The following is a 17,269-nucleotide window of genomic DNA, read 5'->3' as shown; positions in this document are numbered from 1 at the left end:
CCATTTTACAGTAATATTCATACCTAAATATTTGTTGAACATGCTCTCAGAATGCCCCAAATTCAAAGTAAATTTTCAAAATTTTCTGGGAGTGGCCCCCCAGACCCCCCGCCGCTGGTTGTCGCCTTCGGCGATCACACCTCCACCACTACCCCTCCCCTTTCAAAGTACCTAGCTACGCTACTGAATTGGATCATTGTCATTGGGGCCCGCAAAGCATATTTCGCACAGGGCCCGAAATACCCTAAGACCGGCACTGGTCTGAGGGTCCTGGACGACGAGACTGCTGAGTGGCTGAAGATTTCCTACCCTCCAATCTAGCCTGGAAAGATCTGCTCATACGCCATCATCATCAACTCTACCACACTTCACGTAGACCTCTTGTATCAATGTAACCAGCCTAATATGTAAATTGCTGCACCAAAGTTCTCAAAAAATGAAAGTCGTTTTCGATCTTTTCTGATTTTCTTTTATAAAATTCACTGAACTTCAGTCACCTTCCTTGTCCGGGTCATCACAATCTTTTAAACGATTAATTATTTTATCTTAAAAAGCTTCGAAACGTAGTCTTCTGTGTCTTATGAATTCTTTGATAATAATCCACCGCAGCAGATCGAGGAACACCAAATTTTAGAATTGCTGTTTTGATGCTTAGGCCTACTGGTTACATAATCATATAGGCTTACGCCTTTTATTTTCATTTGAAGCTCGAGATGGGGGAAGGCAAAACGGACATGCTAACTTCAAAGTGCTCTATTTGAGCAAACAAACCAGATATCATGGAGTTATTGCGTTTTTTTTGAATTAACGTGTCACGTCACAACAACTGCCCAGAGTATAAAACTTAATGTGTTTTTCTTGGTTATCGAGATCAAGCGGATTTTTTATGAACCTGTTAAAATGAATTCTACAAACGAAAACAGTGAAGTTTGGTAACCAGTAAATATTTGCTATAAACACAGTCTTCGCCGTTTCAGGCAGCTTCATCGGTACGGCAGTATTCTTATTCAGACAAAATCAAACAAAAGAGTTTGACAAATGCATTTTTTCTGTGTAGCCTGCAAGTCTCCAAAACAGACTAGCTATCTGTTTGAAAACTATTTTCATGGTAAATAAAACTACTGTTTCCTTGAAGCTGTATTGTAGGTAAGGTCACATCGATATGTCCGTTTTGCTTCAACCATTCATAGTCCGTTTTGTCTCAAACAAGCTACCCAAGAAAGTCTGTAATTAAAAGCTTTCTAATTTTCAAAACTACAAGAAAAGCTAAGATTTTCAAAAAAATACCTAAATATCACCACATTTCAAGTGGACGAGTTTTTATAACGAAGAGCTGAGAAAATTATGCTGAAACTCAAACGACGATCTGGTGTAACTGAAAATTTTTGTAATTTTATTAAAGTTAAAACCAAATTTACATCAGGCTATATTCGATCAATTGACGTACCATCGTAGACTATACAAAACTGAGGTCCTTACCGACAAAGTGTAAGACCATAACTCATTTAAATTTTTAGAATGTTCTTTGACAAAAGTAGGCATTGCAGATGATAGGGATGCGGTAGGCTACTACATCCGCTTTTGGCTTATCCGCAATACTAGAAAAGTTACGTTTTTTATTGATTTACGAAATAATTTACTTTTTATGGGTTATATAAGAAGAGTGAAGTTGGTTTTAAAGTAATTTAAGGTTTTTAGTTGAAAACAAGCCAGCAGCAAAGCGTAAAAAATGTCAAACTATAGTGTTTGACCCTTCTAATGTTGGCGGAACAGCGGAGTTGCGTGTCCTGTGATGCAGCCGGCTGTCCGTCTGCCCCTAAAAAAAGATACGTTTGCAAAGCCTTCACCTTTCACCACATAGCCAATGACTTTATCAGCCACAGTTTTGCTCTGTGATCTGGTTATAAAATATGCCAAAAAAAGTTTTAACTGCATAATTTTCTGTCCTTTTACAATTTTTGTTAAACCAATTTCGAAATAGCATGCCCACTTACAATATAGCAGTATAACTTCTAGTTCTAGACTGCTACCGCGGTGCATCGTTCCAGTCTGGAAGTTACTGTCAGCTTAGAAGTTACCAAGACTGTCTGGCGGCATATTTATAAAAGGTTCTCCAATTGGTGTCTTATTTTGAAAATTCATCAATCAGAAACCGCGTTGATTTATGTCAGTAGTGAAGATACGCACGAGTAAGTAAGCTACGAGCTTTTGCAGAGTTGTGTTGCGTGTAAATAGCCTGACCTGCTGAAAGATCATCTTTGCTTACACTGCAGGTGGATATATTTAAAAGTTTACTCCAGTTAACTGACTAATTCACCAAAACCTATCAGCCTGCTCAACATTGAGCAATCCTGCAAACTCTTTTTCAAGACGCGAAGCCATTTTGCAAGTAATAGTAATTTTATAGTTGTAGCCTATTTATCATCGCACTGCAACAGCTGAGGTCTTTTACCGACAGGGCTCATCTGGTTTACGATGTTATTAGTTTATTAACCGACTTATTCTCACTGCGTCATGGAAGAAAGAATACAATCGATACAGTTTTAAGAGTCTTTGGTTTGACCCGACCTGGAATCAATCTCAGATCCACCAGCACCAGAACGGCAGGCTAAAACACTCGGCCACTGCGCTGGCAAAATGACATAACAAAGCAATGCGGCTCCTGATTGGTCAATTTTCGAGATGACACGCAACAGGGAACCTTTTGTGAATATGCCGCCCAGCACATCTGCAAACGACACAAAAGCGATAATTTTGGAAATAACTCTCAAATCGATTTATATTTTCTGCTTAAGATTAATCAATCGATGCTTCAAGCTATGAAAAACCTTCTTGCAATTTTAATGTAACACGAGAATGAGAACCATCGTTTTTTGTTGTTGATCAACTTAGTTCTGAAGGTTGTTTGGCATCGAGTAAAATTCCGCGTTAGATGTGGCCGCCTCATAACCAGGGGGAGAGCTGATTGGGGACTCCTCTAACTTGTCGGAGAGTTGTTTGTTGATTATTTTCAGAGAAAGTGGATGATTTAATTCTGTTTTCGAGTATTCATCTACTGACAATTTTCCGCCAAAGACTTTGCTGAAATGGTTGTCGTAGACATAATTCGGTAGTCCATAGTCTTCATGGGTTCGACGTAAGTGAGGAGATGTCAATTTGCGGAAGCGCTAAAACAATAAGTACCATGTGAAAGATTCTGTAGCCTACATGACAGTTCCGAGCACAAACACCCGGTCAGTTTAAAAAGTTTAATTAAAGATAAGGCAACAACTTAATAACAACTTAGGCTTAGTTTATATTTTCTAGCCCTATCAAATTGGGAACTGAGTTGTAGTATTTTGTTCTAGTTTTGCCAGCAAAGCAGTGTTTTTTACACTGATTCAACGTTTGCAGAAGTGATTTTCTAGTTGGAAGGTGGCAGATGAACAGTTGCCGATTATTCTCTATGTACGACTTGAAATTTGCTGCAGGACCACAAACATTTTTTACGTGTTTAGCAACACATTCCATACAGTACACACCTCTAGTAAGCTTCCGCTAGTAGTAAGCAACCGGTAGATGGCGTAGACGGGAATGATCACCATTGAACTTAAAGCAAGAGCCCACCCTATAGCCATTCCCCAAGGCGGATACTCGTATGTCTTGTTGTAGACCAATGGCTTGAATTTGATCATCGCGTATAAAAATGTGGCCTGGAGACATATTCCATGTAAGCAAAACAAAATTACTTTTACACTGAAACACGACTAAGCCAAACAAGATCCATCTTCCAATCACCACACATGGAATAAGTGGCTATGTTCATACAACTAGAGATAGGCATCGGTACTTCAAAAGTAATTCGATGCTAGCACCTTTATAACTTTATCAAAGCGTGAAATTTCAAGAGGGGCAAACGACATATTTTTTGCAAAACAAAATATTTCTTATTCAATAATTTTTAACTTTCAGCTCAAACAGTCTTCCATCCTAATGTGTAAAGATAAACTGAACCTCTTCTGCAGGTTTGCAATTTTCAGTTTATTTTCGTGTTATTATGTTAAATGCCGTCTGGTTGTTAGGTTTTATTTGTCTATGCTTAAAACAAACCACCTCTCTACCAAAATTGTATGCTAGATTTCGCATTAAAATGCTAACTTGGTAACGTTGGACAAAAGTATAAAATCACATTTTTATGTTGTCAAAACGCGAAAGAAACAAGTGTTCCCGACAATTTTCACCAAATCAAACGTCATATAAAAACCGTTATGGTCTACTTAACCTAGCTGGCATCTTACGTCATGGAAATTGCTAGAAAATGTCCAAATATTGCACCATCGGTCGTAAGACCTGATGAAATATTGCATCACTACCTTTGAACACCGGTTTGAATTGCGTGACAATGTCTTTCATTATTGCGTCACAGTTACTGTCTACGTGCATTTGAGATATCGCAAATTATTCTAGTCATTCGTAAAATTGTTTGTTGGAAGTCAGTCGCATATTTAACTGTTTGCTTGGTGCTTGCTAGCTGGACAAATTTTCCGTCTTTTATCTAAGTAATCTGTTCTGTAGTGACAAGTTTTAGTGGTGTACGGCGTTACATCCAATTTCGACTGCCAGGTGGCTAATTTTACAGAAATACAAATTTGAATAGACGTTTCGAAGGAGTGTTTCTTTTTCGGTCATTACATGCAGACGAACGGATTCGGGAATCTTACGTTACAATTTTCCCACGAAGAGATTATGATTTACCGCTGTGACCAACAAGTACCGACAAAAAGTAACGATTTTACTTAAGTAAAAGTAGTTTAGCGTCGGTATTCGAAAATAGATTTATTGCCGGTATCGGTACTCAAAAAGTAATTCGATAATTCCCATTATTGGATATAACAGAGTAGCTATAACAAAAGTTAAGGCTATTGATTGATATTGATCGTTGTCCAGAAAATTTTTCTAAAAATTGACTTTGAAAAATAATCCACGACTTGTTATACAGGCCGTGAATTAGCGACACAGACACGATAAATGAAGCCGGAAATTGAAATTTCAGTAAGTGAGGTTGCTGATTACAGACTCCGTCTACAACAATAGATGAAGACAATGTTTCTGAGATGCGCGCAAAGCAGGAATAGGAAAGGTAAACTTTTGGTAACTATGTGCCAACTTCAGGGCTTTCGATCATTCCAACAACAGGAGAGCTGAGCAACCGAAGGAGAGGGCGCATATCATAATCTGGGCTCGAAAAGACGACCACAGATTCCGAGATGGAGCATCCCTTTCTTACTGAGAGATCGGGTGGCTCTCCCAGGATTTGTTTAAAAATTGCAATGAAATACTTAGTTCCTTGCACTTGACAGGGAAATTCAAGGAGTCGATTTTATATAAAATTGTCTATTTATTATTTGACAACTGTAGGCTACCTATTTTATTTTTATTGTTACCATTAAATGTGCAAAACTGATTAATCATAATAATAATTAATATACAACAGCAAAGTTAATGTTACATTAGTAAGCGAACAACCCAAAGCCACTAGCAACAAAATCAAGTCTTTCGGGATGTGCGTTTGAGCAACGCGTTCCAGGACTGCTCTGCGTTCGGTGGCACTTGATGGATGGAATAATTTTCCGGCAACAACATTTCAACAACTATCGAAAACTTCACTTTGTCAGTCTCGGTTGTCACAATATGCGCTAAAACATGATTATTCTTTGGTAACCGGCTCTGTGTCAGTGATTCAAAGTGGTACAAGTATGCAAAACCGTCATGGATCACCTATTAAAAGCTTTGTCAGTTTGAGGATAAGAATTCAAAACCAAACCAAAGAACACTTTGTGAAATTTTAGTCTTGACAACCGACACCCGAGTAGTAAGATGAGATTAGGTGCCAATGAAACGTATAGTTTCCTGAGGATGTCAAGTGTGGCATGCCTGCCGTAGGATACCGACTCCTAGCATACACTTTAACTATTACTATTCAAAGTTTGTAAAGTCCGCACTGTGCAATTTTGCAAACATTTCCGAAAAAGTTTGCATTGTGTCAACCCTCTCCCCTCTTGCCTGTGCGGACAACATTACCAACATCTCCAAAGTGTAAGTGACCTTGACTGTTCTATAAAGTTTTATTGCTTGCGTAAGACTACAAATATACCACTTCTACTGGAGTGGCGGTTCTTTTAAGTTAAGTGGCGAAATCTTTTAACGTTAACTATTTCAGACCCCCATGAAGTGTATTCAAGTTTAAAAGGCTTTATAGAAACCTACGTTGCAATACCACACTTTTCAAGTAGCCTACTGTACACACAACACTTTGACGACAGCATGAAAAACATGCACGGTAGGCCTAATTTAACCATTTTTGATCCAAGGGTACTGAAGGCATCAAAAATGTTTCTGTGGATCATCACTGACCACACTCACACTCACAAATTTTCTCCAATTCAACTTCATTCTCTTCCTCGACTTGTGAGTCAACATCTTTATTGCAATTGTGTGTTACCTTTCTGAGACGCGTGACTTCGGCCGCACATTCAAAATACATATGACGTGTAGAACAGATACGTGGCTTCAACTTTGTCTGCTGGTGTTAGAGGGTTGAACAGGTTATATGGAATTTCTCCTATTGCCAAATATGCCTCTTCTGCTTTTGGATGACATTGCCCTCTTCTGGTAACTACAATCTTCTGAGACAAGGAACCAAACTTTATGGAATTAGTATCGGTTACACAGTAATTGCCAGACCTAAAACATGAAGTCCATGTGAGGTGTGGACTACAGGGTACGGCGTCGGAAGGAAACGGCCTCTGAAAATTACTTTCCGGTTAGATCTCCAAGATCCACAACAAGAGCAATCATCACATCGAACTATATGTAGGAGACACTAACTCTTTCAACACCTTGTCCCCGCGTCCTATTTGGCCAGCAAGAACGTTGGTTAGGCGGTCAACATGTTGGAGGATGTTTAAACTTGGCCGAACAGCATTCACAATCGTCCCTGTTGCAAACCCGCATGGCCTATTATTTAGTGTAAGAAACATTGTCGCCGCGTGATTGAATAATCATTGAGTGCTGATTGAATCACTGAGTACTAAAAAGAAAGATGTTCCTCGTATGACCTTCGCACTGCAAGGTTTAGCAAAGATTAAAAAACTCGGTAAATGTCCCCTCACTTGGTACAAAAAGGTTGTGTAACCAAAGCCTAAACGCAGTGCAGCAGCGGCAAATATTATTCCGGTTCCATAATTTGGGTCAGGTTCAAATTTAGAACCGGTTCTAAGGAATTCGTTTTTCTGAAATGGACATCTTTATTACATTATTGACTTACAGCTCACACGACAGGCTTGTGTCTGGTCACAGCGGTAAACCATAATCTCTTCGTGGGAAAATTGTAACGTAAGATTCCCAAATCCGTTCGTCTGCATGCAATGACCCAAAAATAAACACACTTTCGAAACGTCTATTCAAACAGTGTATTCCAGTAAAATTAGCCCGAGGCTATCGAAAATAGGTGTAACGCCTACACCTCTAAAAAAACTGTCACTACAATACAGATTAATTGGATAAAAGACGGAACTTTTGTCCAGCTAGCAAGCACTAAGCCAACAGTTAAATGAGCGGCCAACTTTCAAGCAATCATTTTACGAATGACCAGAATAGATATCAATATCTCAAATTCACGTATGCAGTACTGTGACGCAATAATGAAAAACAATTATGAAGTCATTCAACAGGTGTTCGAGCTAGTGAACCAATGCATTCATGTTTAAACAGGCCCAAACAGGTCCAAACAGATTTAAACAGGTCTGACACAAGTCTTATTAACGCTGGTGCAATTTTGGCTCATGTTTTAGGAATTTCCATGACGTAATATTCAGTAGACTTGAACGGTTTTTATATGACGTTTGATTTGGTGAAAATTGTCGGGAACATAGCGGCCCCTAGTTATGACAGTCTGACATGGCATAACTAAAAAGAATTGACGACAATTGTGAGCCAATGAATAAAAACACATGATACACTAATTGTTTGAATCACTCACGTTTAAGTTAATACGTAAATACAAAGGGCATGCAAAGAATGAACAACAATAAGAATAAACACGACGATACATGAAATTGGTACCATAGGTACACGCTAAAATGACGCTATATACAATAGTTGCGATAATAACCGACTGTTCCGGGCTCAGACAAGGGTCGGCCACCGCAGACAAAACCAGGCTCAAACCCTAACACTTAGGTGTTCTTTACGGGGGCGAGGCACGAAATATCCCTCAACACGTAGTCTACTTTCACTTTCCCCGTACTCTCATCATAGTTGCAGACGGCAACTTTGGCTCTACGAACCACAGGCTTCCCTTTCCTAATTTGTGGAACTACCTCATGCACCCTCCCAAGTTGATACTTCCCACGTTTACCAATGTCTTGGAGAGAACCTACCACTACAAGTTGACCAGGCTCCAAATTCTCGGCCATTTTTAGCCATTTTTTCCGGCCCTGAAGACCTGGCAAGTAAAAATCGATCCATTTATTCCAAAACTGCTGAGAAAGTGACAAATTGAACCGATAATCCCTTCTTAATTGGTCACGATCATGTGGTTGCCCAACAGCACAGTATGGGTCTAAGTATGGGGTCAAAAGTGAGGCAGGGGTGATGACAGTAAAATCCCTAGGGTCGTCACTCAAAGGTACCAAAGGGCGTTCGTTCACGATCCGAACGGCACTGCCTGTGTACGTAAGCAGTTCAATAAAACTGGGCTTACGTACTGAAGAGTCCAAAATGTGAAAAAAGTATTTGGTCACATCAGCCATGAAACCAAATCTTTCAAGCCGAAATCTAGCCAAGACATCTGCCAAAGGGTTTAACAAGTCAGACAAATCAGGACAAGAAGACATTACATCATTAACACAAGTTCCTCGAAATTCAGATTGTTTTAAAGCCTTCTTTCTTAAAGCAGCAGCTCTATCTGACGCCAACACAAAATTGTTAGGTAGATCAATATCTTCCTTCAACGGAACAGGTATCTCAAATCGACCATCTTTCAACTCAATATTCGGTTCGACAAGTTCTCTAGCCAAAATATCATTGCGAGACAATTCACAGGTTTCATTTTGCAAAGTCAAATCCTGAATGACTTTATTCAGGTCTGCTATTTCCATATCACGAGACTCAATTTTACGCTGAAAGCCAGAGATGACATCCGACTCTGAAGACGTCTGCACTCTGCACACTTTAGCAACGCTTTCAACTAAGGGTGACTTACCACCACAAGCCAACCAACCGAGAGGAGTGAGCAAAGCATGCGGTTCACTACGATTGTCACCAACACGCTCTTCTTTTGCACACATCAAATAAGCGTTGTCATTGCCAATCAGTACATCTACAGTACTACAATCATTCAAATGAAACATATTCACGTCATGAAAATGACGGAAACCACTTAAATCTTGTTTATGAGGTAAAGTTTTAACATCGTCAGCCCAAGCTGGGTTAACCACCGAGGTTATATCACAAAACAGTTCATCAGTCTCTAACGACTGGATGTTGAGTTTAACAAGTTCAGCACAAGTAGGTTTCTGACCAGCCAGAGTATCCATTTTAAACGACGCTTTATCATATGGTTTAAGACCAAGTTCGCACACCAAGTCACTCGAAACAAAAGTCAACTGCGAACCAGGATCATGCTGACAATACACCAACTTCGATTTGCCAGTCATTGGATTCAAAACACGAGCAGCAGTAACGCGGTTAAAGGCTGCTTTAACATTTCCAATCTTAACATTACGCACAGGAACTCTGGCACCAGCATCATCTTTACCGACCGAATCCAGAGAATCACGTGACGTCACATAAAAATCATGCAGAAGAAAATAGTGTTTCCTATCGTTGGTAGGTCCACACTTACGACAGTTATTTGCATGATTACAGTCTCTAACCATATGCTGGCGCAAACAATTCAAGCATTTGCCAGCTTTCACAATGACATCTCTCCGATCTTTAGGTGTCAAGCGCAAAAATTCTTTACAATTAGACAAAAAATGATATTCAACTTGACCACGTGACGAACAACAAAAACATGCCGGTATGTCACTACGTCTGGCCACACCGCCGCGCGGTGCGCCAACAGCAGTCGAGTACTGCGAACTCCCTGAAATCACATTATCATGGGGTTTTACCGACGTCTGCCTAACCGGACATGAAGGCAATTTTCCTTTGCCAAACTTTTTAAAATGCTGCGACTCACCAGAATCGCCCATTAGCATAATGCTAAAATCAGTCGACTTGCGCGTTTCCTCCCGTACTACAAAATCAAACAAACTCTGAAAGGTAGGTTCCTCAGTGCTACCATACTGATCACCTAAAAAGTCAAGATAACGCTGCTTAGCGTCAAACGGGAGTCGCTTAGCCAAATCCAAAACAAAACGTCCTTCTAATTTATCACGCTGACCATAAGCTTTCGCGTAAAGCAAACACTGCGACAATTCATCTTTAAACTCTTTCAAATCACTGGAAGAGATAGAAGTCAATTTGCTACCATAGCGATACTTTCTAATTTCTGGTTCTGCGAAAAGACCTCCACGAACCCCAAAACGTTGGGACAAGCGAGCTAACGACATTTCTATCCTGTCTTCCTCTGACAAGCCAGGAGTGTCAGAAACCAAATTAGCAATCGTTTGTGCAGCTGTTCTAACACAAGCTGCTTGCAACAAAGTCAAACGAGTTCCCTTAAAGGGCGAAGCTGCCATCAAGGCCATAACACGATTTTTAAAGAAGACAAATGGCATATTATTACCATCGTAACCAATCAAGGCCGCCTTATCGAAGAACGTCCTACTATTTTGGTATTCAAAAAAGCAATCCTGCTGTTGAGAACTCGATTTAGCGGGAGAAGACAAGCTATATCCCTTAAGGGGCTGAGTGGGCTCAGTCACATGCACAGCCTGATCACGATCCTCAAACACGTTAAAATCAGGAGACACGATACGCCTCTCACAACCACCTAAATTACGTGTAGCTGGGCGATCAGCAACTAGCGGCGCAGAAAACTTTGAAGGGGGCAAAGCATTACTGCTAATGGCGGCCCCGTGACCTGTACGCTCTGGGGGAGGAGTTCGGTTGTAATTTGCAGACCTTGGCTCTACAGCCTTCGGAAGATCCTTAGCCGCGGCCCCGAGACCTCCTGAAACAGCTGGAAAACATGTGGATTGTACAGGTCCACTTACGGATTGAACAGGCGTGTGGAAAAGGTTAGGTAAATTAAACTGTGATTGATGTTCACTTCTGGAATGCCTAGAAGAGCCCTTCCTAGAGCTACGCCGGGAGCCCAACTCAGAACGATATTCAGCTAAAACTACCTCTTTACGTTGTTCGGCCCTCAACTGAGCGTCTTTGAGTGCGAACTCAGCAGCTCTAGCTTCGGCTCTCGCGGCGGCCTCAGCAGCTCTCGCTTCGGCCTCAGCAGCTCTCGCGTCGGCCTCAGCTCTCGCGGCAGCCTCAGCTCGTATGGCCTCAGCTCGTATGGCCTCAGCTCGTATGGCCTCAGCTCTTGCGGCAGCCTCTGCTCGTGCGGCAGCCTCAGCTCGTATGGCTTCAGCTCTTGCGATGGCCTCAGCAGCTCTTGCTTCGGCCTCAGCTTGGATCTGGAGCTCCTCTCGTCTTAACTGTAGGTTAATTTGTGCAACTATCCGTGACGAGCTCTCAGACATCCTAGTGCTTACATTTGAGGCGCTATCCTCAGGATGTATGTCAGCATCCAACCTATCTGACAACTCACTTTCTTTTTGTTCGAAGTTATTTTTTAACGAGTTAAATTCGGGATCTACCCTATCACGAAGTTCTGCCAAGATTGCAGAGTTAACAATTTTACTCAAAAGAGCATGGAAATGCCGTAATTCCTCTTCTAAAGTAGATAACTTAGATCTAAAAATTAACAGTTCCTGCTTATCACTCAAAGAACCTAGGGCCACAGAAAGTTTCCCAATTTGAGTCAAAATATCCCGTCTAAGATGCCGGGCCTCTCGAACTGACTTAGCCTCATCGTTAATGGGTCCCTCCCCAGAATGGCCTGCCCGACCGCAAAGAACATCATCAGGCTTAAACTCAGTCGAGTCGACGGCGGTCGAGTCCCTGTCGCCACCGAGTGTAGACATATTAAATGTTAGGGCTAAATTTAACAATTAAAAAATTAAGTTACACAAACACACAAATTACAGTAGTTATAAAAAACTTAACTGCAAAGACCGTAAAAAATACAAAAAAGAATTTAAATGCACGATACCGTAGCTGTACGAGTATGTGAAGTCCAAACGTCCACAAAACTTGCTTGGATTCTTCCACTTGAATCTTCAAGCACAGATGGATTGCCTTTAATCTTCTTTCTTGCCAATAAATGTCAAAGTTATTTTTCTTCTGTACCAAACTGAGAAGAAATGTCTTTACTTTTCTTTACTTCTTTAGACTACCAACCAATAAGATCTTCTTTTATTATTTCTTTGCTTTTAAGTGCTTCTGTGCCAAACACTAGACAGAGAATCGTCTTTTATTTTTTTATGCTTCTAAGTGCTTCTTGGCCTACCAGCTAACAAAATCGTCTTTTATTTTTTATGGTCACAGCGGTAAACCATAATCTCTTCGTGGGAAAATTGTAACGTAAGATTCCCAAATCCGTTCGTCTGCATGCAATGACCCAAAAATAAACACACTTTCGAAACGTCTATTCAAACAGTGTATTCCAGTAAAATTAGCCCGAGGCTATCGAAAATAGGTGTAACGCCTACACCTCTAAAAAAACTGTCACTACAATACAGATTAATTGGATAAAAGACGGAACTTTTGTCCAGCTAGCAAGCACTAAGCCAACAGTTAAATGAGCGGCCAACTTTCAAGCAATCATTTTACGAATGACCAGAATAGATATCAATATCTCAAATTCACGTATGCAGTACTGTGACGCAATAATGAAAAACAATTATGAAGTCATTCAACAGGTGTTCGAGCTAGTGAACCAATGCATTCATGTTTAAACAGGCCCAAACAGGTCCAAACAGATTTAAACAGGTCTGACACAAGTCTTATTAACGCTGGTGCAATTTTGGCTCATGTTTTAGGAATTTCCATGACGTAATATTCAGTAGACTTGAACGGTTTTTATATGACGTTTGATTTGGTGAAAATTGTCGGGAACAGTGTCTTGACCAAGCGTACTGTTTTTATTGTATATTTCTTACGAAATGTTATTACCGGTTACTGTCCTATAGTGACCTTTGATTGCAAAATCCATATTATGTAGTTTAGTTTAAATTTAGCCTATAGTCAGCGGGCGCACTTGTTGAATGTACAATGCAGAAATCACAAAATTTGATGATGGAAGATGGAAGAAATTTTGGAGATGGAAGGGAAGATTTATATGATGAAATGGAAATGGGATGGAAGAAAATGTCAGGATGGAAGATGGAAAAAACGTCTTCTATTCCATTCCATACCCCGTCCCCGTAACCTAAGCTGGTGGACCTTCCCCGGGAGCATAGCCACTCTAAAAGCTCACCGCTCCGCCGCCGCAGGTGTGACAGGCCGGTTCTTTGAAGTTATGACCTTGCTATGTTTATTGTAATCTTCACGGTGTATCTACTCTTTTGTACCCGTGCGTTGTCCATGCTGATAAAACAGTTCATCACTGTTCAATGAACAAATTAACACAGTAAGGACGCAACAAACGTAAGATTGCAAAAAAAGAAATAGCAGTAAGAACAAATAGACACTGTAAAAACAAAAAAATGCAAACAGAACGACCTGGACCTGAAGAGCAAAAATCTTGCAATCGACTTTCAAATAGCAAGGAAAAAACGAAATTCTTGAAGAACTGACTGCCGCAAATAGGCTATCAAGTTGCTATTGCAATAATGGCACAAGGAGTAAATAGGCAATGTGATTGTGAAGCAGCAGTATGGGTTTCTCATACGCAATAAAATGGCGTGACAATATAGGTCAGCGCTTCAAAGTCGTGTGATGTTTGATTGACTCTATTCACTCATCAAGTTCATCCTAAAAATTTCTGTTCCTCAAAGACCAGTACTGGCGCCAACCCTCTTCAACATATTGTCGACATAGTGGTATGCCGACGATAAAGTCACTCAAATTTGGATACGCTGGGTTATTGCCACCCAGTCTAAATCCTTACAAGCAATAGAAGAAACACTAACTGAAGATTTATCAGGACTGAAAATTTTAACAATGGTAGCTGCGTATAAACATCGCCAAAACAATTGCAACTCTTTTTCACCCAACCACCTTACAGAACTGAGACTAAACATTAGAACAGAAGGAATAACACTGCCATGTAAAAAACATTCCAAATATGTCGGAGTTACACTTGACAGGAGCTAAACCTCCAAACACCATCTCCAAAATATTGCAGCTAAACTCAAAACAAACAATTCGTTATTCAAAAAACTATCTGGAGCAAGCTGGAGTGCGTCTCAAAACATCTTGCACACTTCACTCTAGCACTGTGCAATTCAGTGGCGAAATACTGTGCTCCTGTGTGGGAGCGATGTGCACACACAGAAAACGTTGACGTTCAATTACGAGAGTCAGTGCGCACAATCACCGGAGCGCTCAAGTCGACTCCAATACAATGGTTACCCACGATAAGCGGAATTTCCCGACCACATTCGAGAAGAAGAGAAACCACAGTCAAATTAAATCAAAGACTTCAAGAAGCTGGCAATACCTACTTGGAGTAACTCACCATTACAAAACATAACTCAATAAAACCAACACCCACCGACTAAAATCATGTCCTTTTTATAATCAAACAACCAAGAACTATGATTCTAAATTATGAATGGAAAGAAGAGTGGACAAAAAATCTACCATATAGTGGAGACATTATTGACGATCTAACGTTACCCCTCCCTGGCAAATTTCTCTTCAACAATTCAACACTATTGAATCAAAACACACCAATTTATCCAAATTGCGAAAAAAGCAAGCCAACTGTTAATCATTTGATTTTGGACTGTCCGATATCCATAGACTGCAATACCCAGTGGTTTCAACCCAGTTTACTAATGCGGAAACATATTTAAAAACTGGCTAAAGTGAACGAGTTTCAAGTGTATCAACGCCAAACGAAACTACTTCTTACCCTAAAAATGCTTAAAAAATCTGAAAATGCCCATCAAACTTCACATTACTTCCAAGTGCCAGCCTATTGTCGCGCCTTTTTATTACGTACAAGAAGCCCATATTGTTGCATAACACACATTACCTATTCACTTCTTGTGCCGTTATCGCAATAGCAACATCGATAGTCTCTGCGGCAGTCAGTTCTTTAAGAATTTCGTTTGCCCCTCGCTTTATGAGAGTCGGTTGCAGGACTGCATTTTTGCTCTCCTGGTCCAAGTCGTTCTGTTTGCTTTTTTTGATTTTACAATATTATTTTATCTCTGTCTTACTACTATTTTTTTTGCGACCTTACGTCCTTGCTACGTTCTTACTATCCCCTTTTATTGAATCATTACTGTGTTATTTTGCTTGTTGAACGGTGATGAACTGTTTTAGCAGCACAGACAACGTACGGGTGCAAAAGAATTGACACTGCAAGAAGAGCACAATAAACATAGTAAGGTCAGAGACTCCAAAAAAATTGGCCTGTCACACTTACGGTGGCGGGAGCGGTGTGCTTTTGGAGTGGCGATGCTCCCGGAGGAAGGTCAAACAGCTTAGCACTCTGGGACCAGGCTGTGGAGTCGAGGTGCCTGTGGAAGGAAACTGTGGATAAAAAATTCGTGGCTGTAGTACCCGTCCGCAAAATTTAGAATGGCGGAACTGGCCAGGAAGATAGGCTTAACTTTCCACATTACAAAAAGGTATTGCGGCCCTCAGGTTAATTCACAAGTATGCACTTGGCCCTCAAAGAAATTTAAGTTAGAGATCCCTGCTCTAAACACTACGTGATTAAAAAATTTCCATAAAAAAAGTACCAACAACTTCATTTCTGCATCAAAATCGGTATGGTGCTCGGGCCGGTAATCTTGTTTTGTGGAAAAGTCTTACACAATGTTGTCACAATATGCGACTGAAAAAGTCTTTAGTACAACGTCTAAGAGCAATTTTAGAAACTAGTAGTTGCAAAATAACTGAAATTCTTACCGTAGTTAAAATAGGAGTTCCGAACAGCCAAATGTACTTAATCAAGGGGAAGGGTCTGTAACCGATCATCCTGGACACGTTGCTCCACATGCGCTCTGCGCCTGCACAAATAATATACAACATACCCACGGACTATCCGTAAACGTTGATTGGAGCCTTTTTTTGTAGGTAGGCTGTAGGCCCTATCTAGTTTTTAACAGGTTTGTTATACAACTTGGTGTAATGCAATTGTGTTCATCGATTTGTATTTACCGAACCAGTGTGCAAGTTTACTATAGCTCGTAAACATTGATATTACTTCCACTTGTAAATGACATAATTTCATTTTAAGGGGATCTTATTCTACAATTCATGGGAAACAAAATTTAGGAAAAAACTTTCAATAACATATTTTGAAGAAAATTTGTCAAAAAAAATCCTACAAACGATACAAAACAATACAAAATAATACAAAATAAAGCTTCTTTTCGTAGATTCCAATAACTAAAAAAATTATACTTTGAAGTCTTCCCATGGATAACCAGTTTTAAAACAGTGGTATAATTGAAAACTGTTTTTTTATGCTTAATGAGGTATTGGAATGAAGTATTTTAATAGTTTGAGACTGTTAATTTGCAAAGTATGAAACACCTAAACTGTAAATAAACATTATGATTATTGACATCCGTAAGTATTACCGATATATTACTTTGCATGCTTTTCAGAACCTTCTGATGATCCCAAAGAGGGTGAAACAGCCTGTCAATGATTTTAGTGAACAATAAGCGTATTTGTAATCTGCAGGTCGCTGCAGCAGATGTGGTGTTTTGACCGGTAGAAACTTTAACAAAGGACAAATTTCCCTATGAACCAGCTGACTGCAGTCATTGTGACCTTTCTAGAGCTCAGCCAGAGATTTGCTTCTTGCTTTGCACTTCGTTTGATAATCAGCTTTTAGAAGAAAAACAAGTAATTGCAGAGGTGAAAAATCGAATCACCGTCATCGAATCAACTACTTTCCTTACTCTGAAGACCACGCCGACGACGGCGAAACGTTCAATTAATTTACTTTCTAAGGCGCATGAGTCACATGACTGCAATCAGCTGATTTAAATTTTAGCTTCTGATTGGTTAATAAACCTCATTTGCTATAGCG

The 17,269-nt window shown here is 40.1% G+C and overlaps 1 protein-coding gene across 1 annotated transcript in view; it reads right to left on the bottom strand.

Moving 5' to 3' along the window:
- Positions 1–1,365: 1,365 nt before the first annotated feature.
- The window catches only part of LOC145783247 (sodium- and chloride-dependent taurine transporter-like), a 98,281-nt gene continuing 82,377 nt past the window's right edge, over positions 1,366–17,269 (bottom strand). Inside the window, exons 12-14 of the mRNA XM_082595065.1 lie at positions 16,135–16,235; positions 3,522–3,692; positions 1,366–3,167 (exon numbers count right to left, since the gene is read on the bottom strand). Of these exons, the coding sequence (XP_082451191.1) occupies positions 2,889–3,167; positions 3,522–3,692; positions 16,135–16,235 (551 nt within the window). The 3' untranslated portion in view covers positions 1,366–2,888. The remainder of the gene's footprint in view (positions 3,168–3,521; positions 3,693–16,134; positions 16,236–17,269) is intronic.

This window comes from Aplidium turbinatum, chromosome 14, assembly GCF_918807975.1.
Source record: "Aplidium turbinatum chromosome 14, kaAplTurb1.1, whole genome shotgun sequence".
Classification (NCBI taxonomy): domain Eukaryota; kingdom Metazoa; phylum Chordata; class Ascidiacea; order Aplousobranchia; family Polyclinidae; genus Aplidium; species Aplidium turbinatum.
Note: the sequence above shows the minus strand (reverse complement) of the source record. Positions and strands in the feature narration are given on the sequence as shown.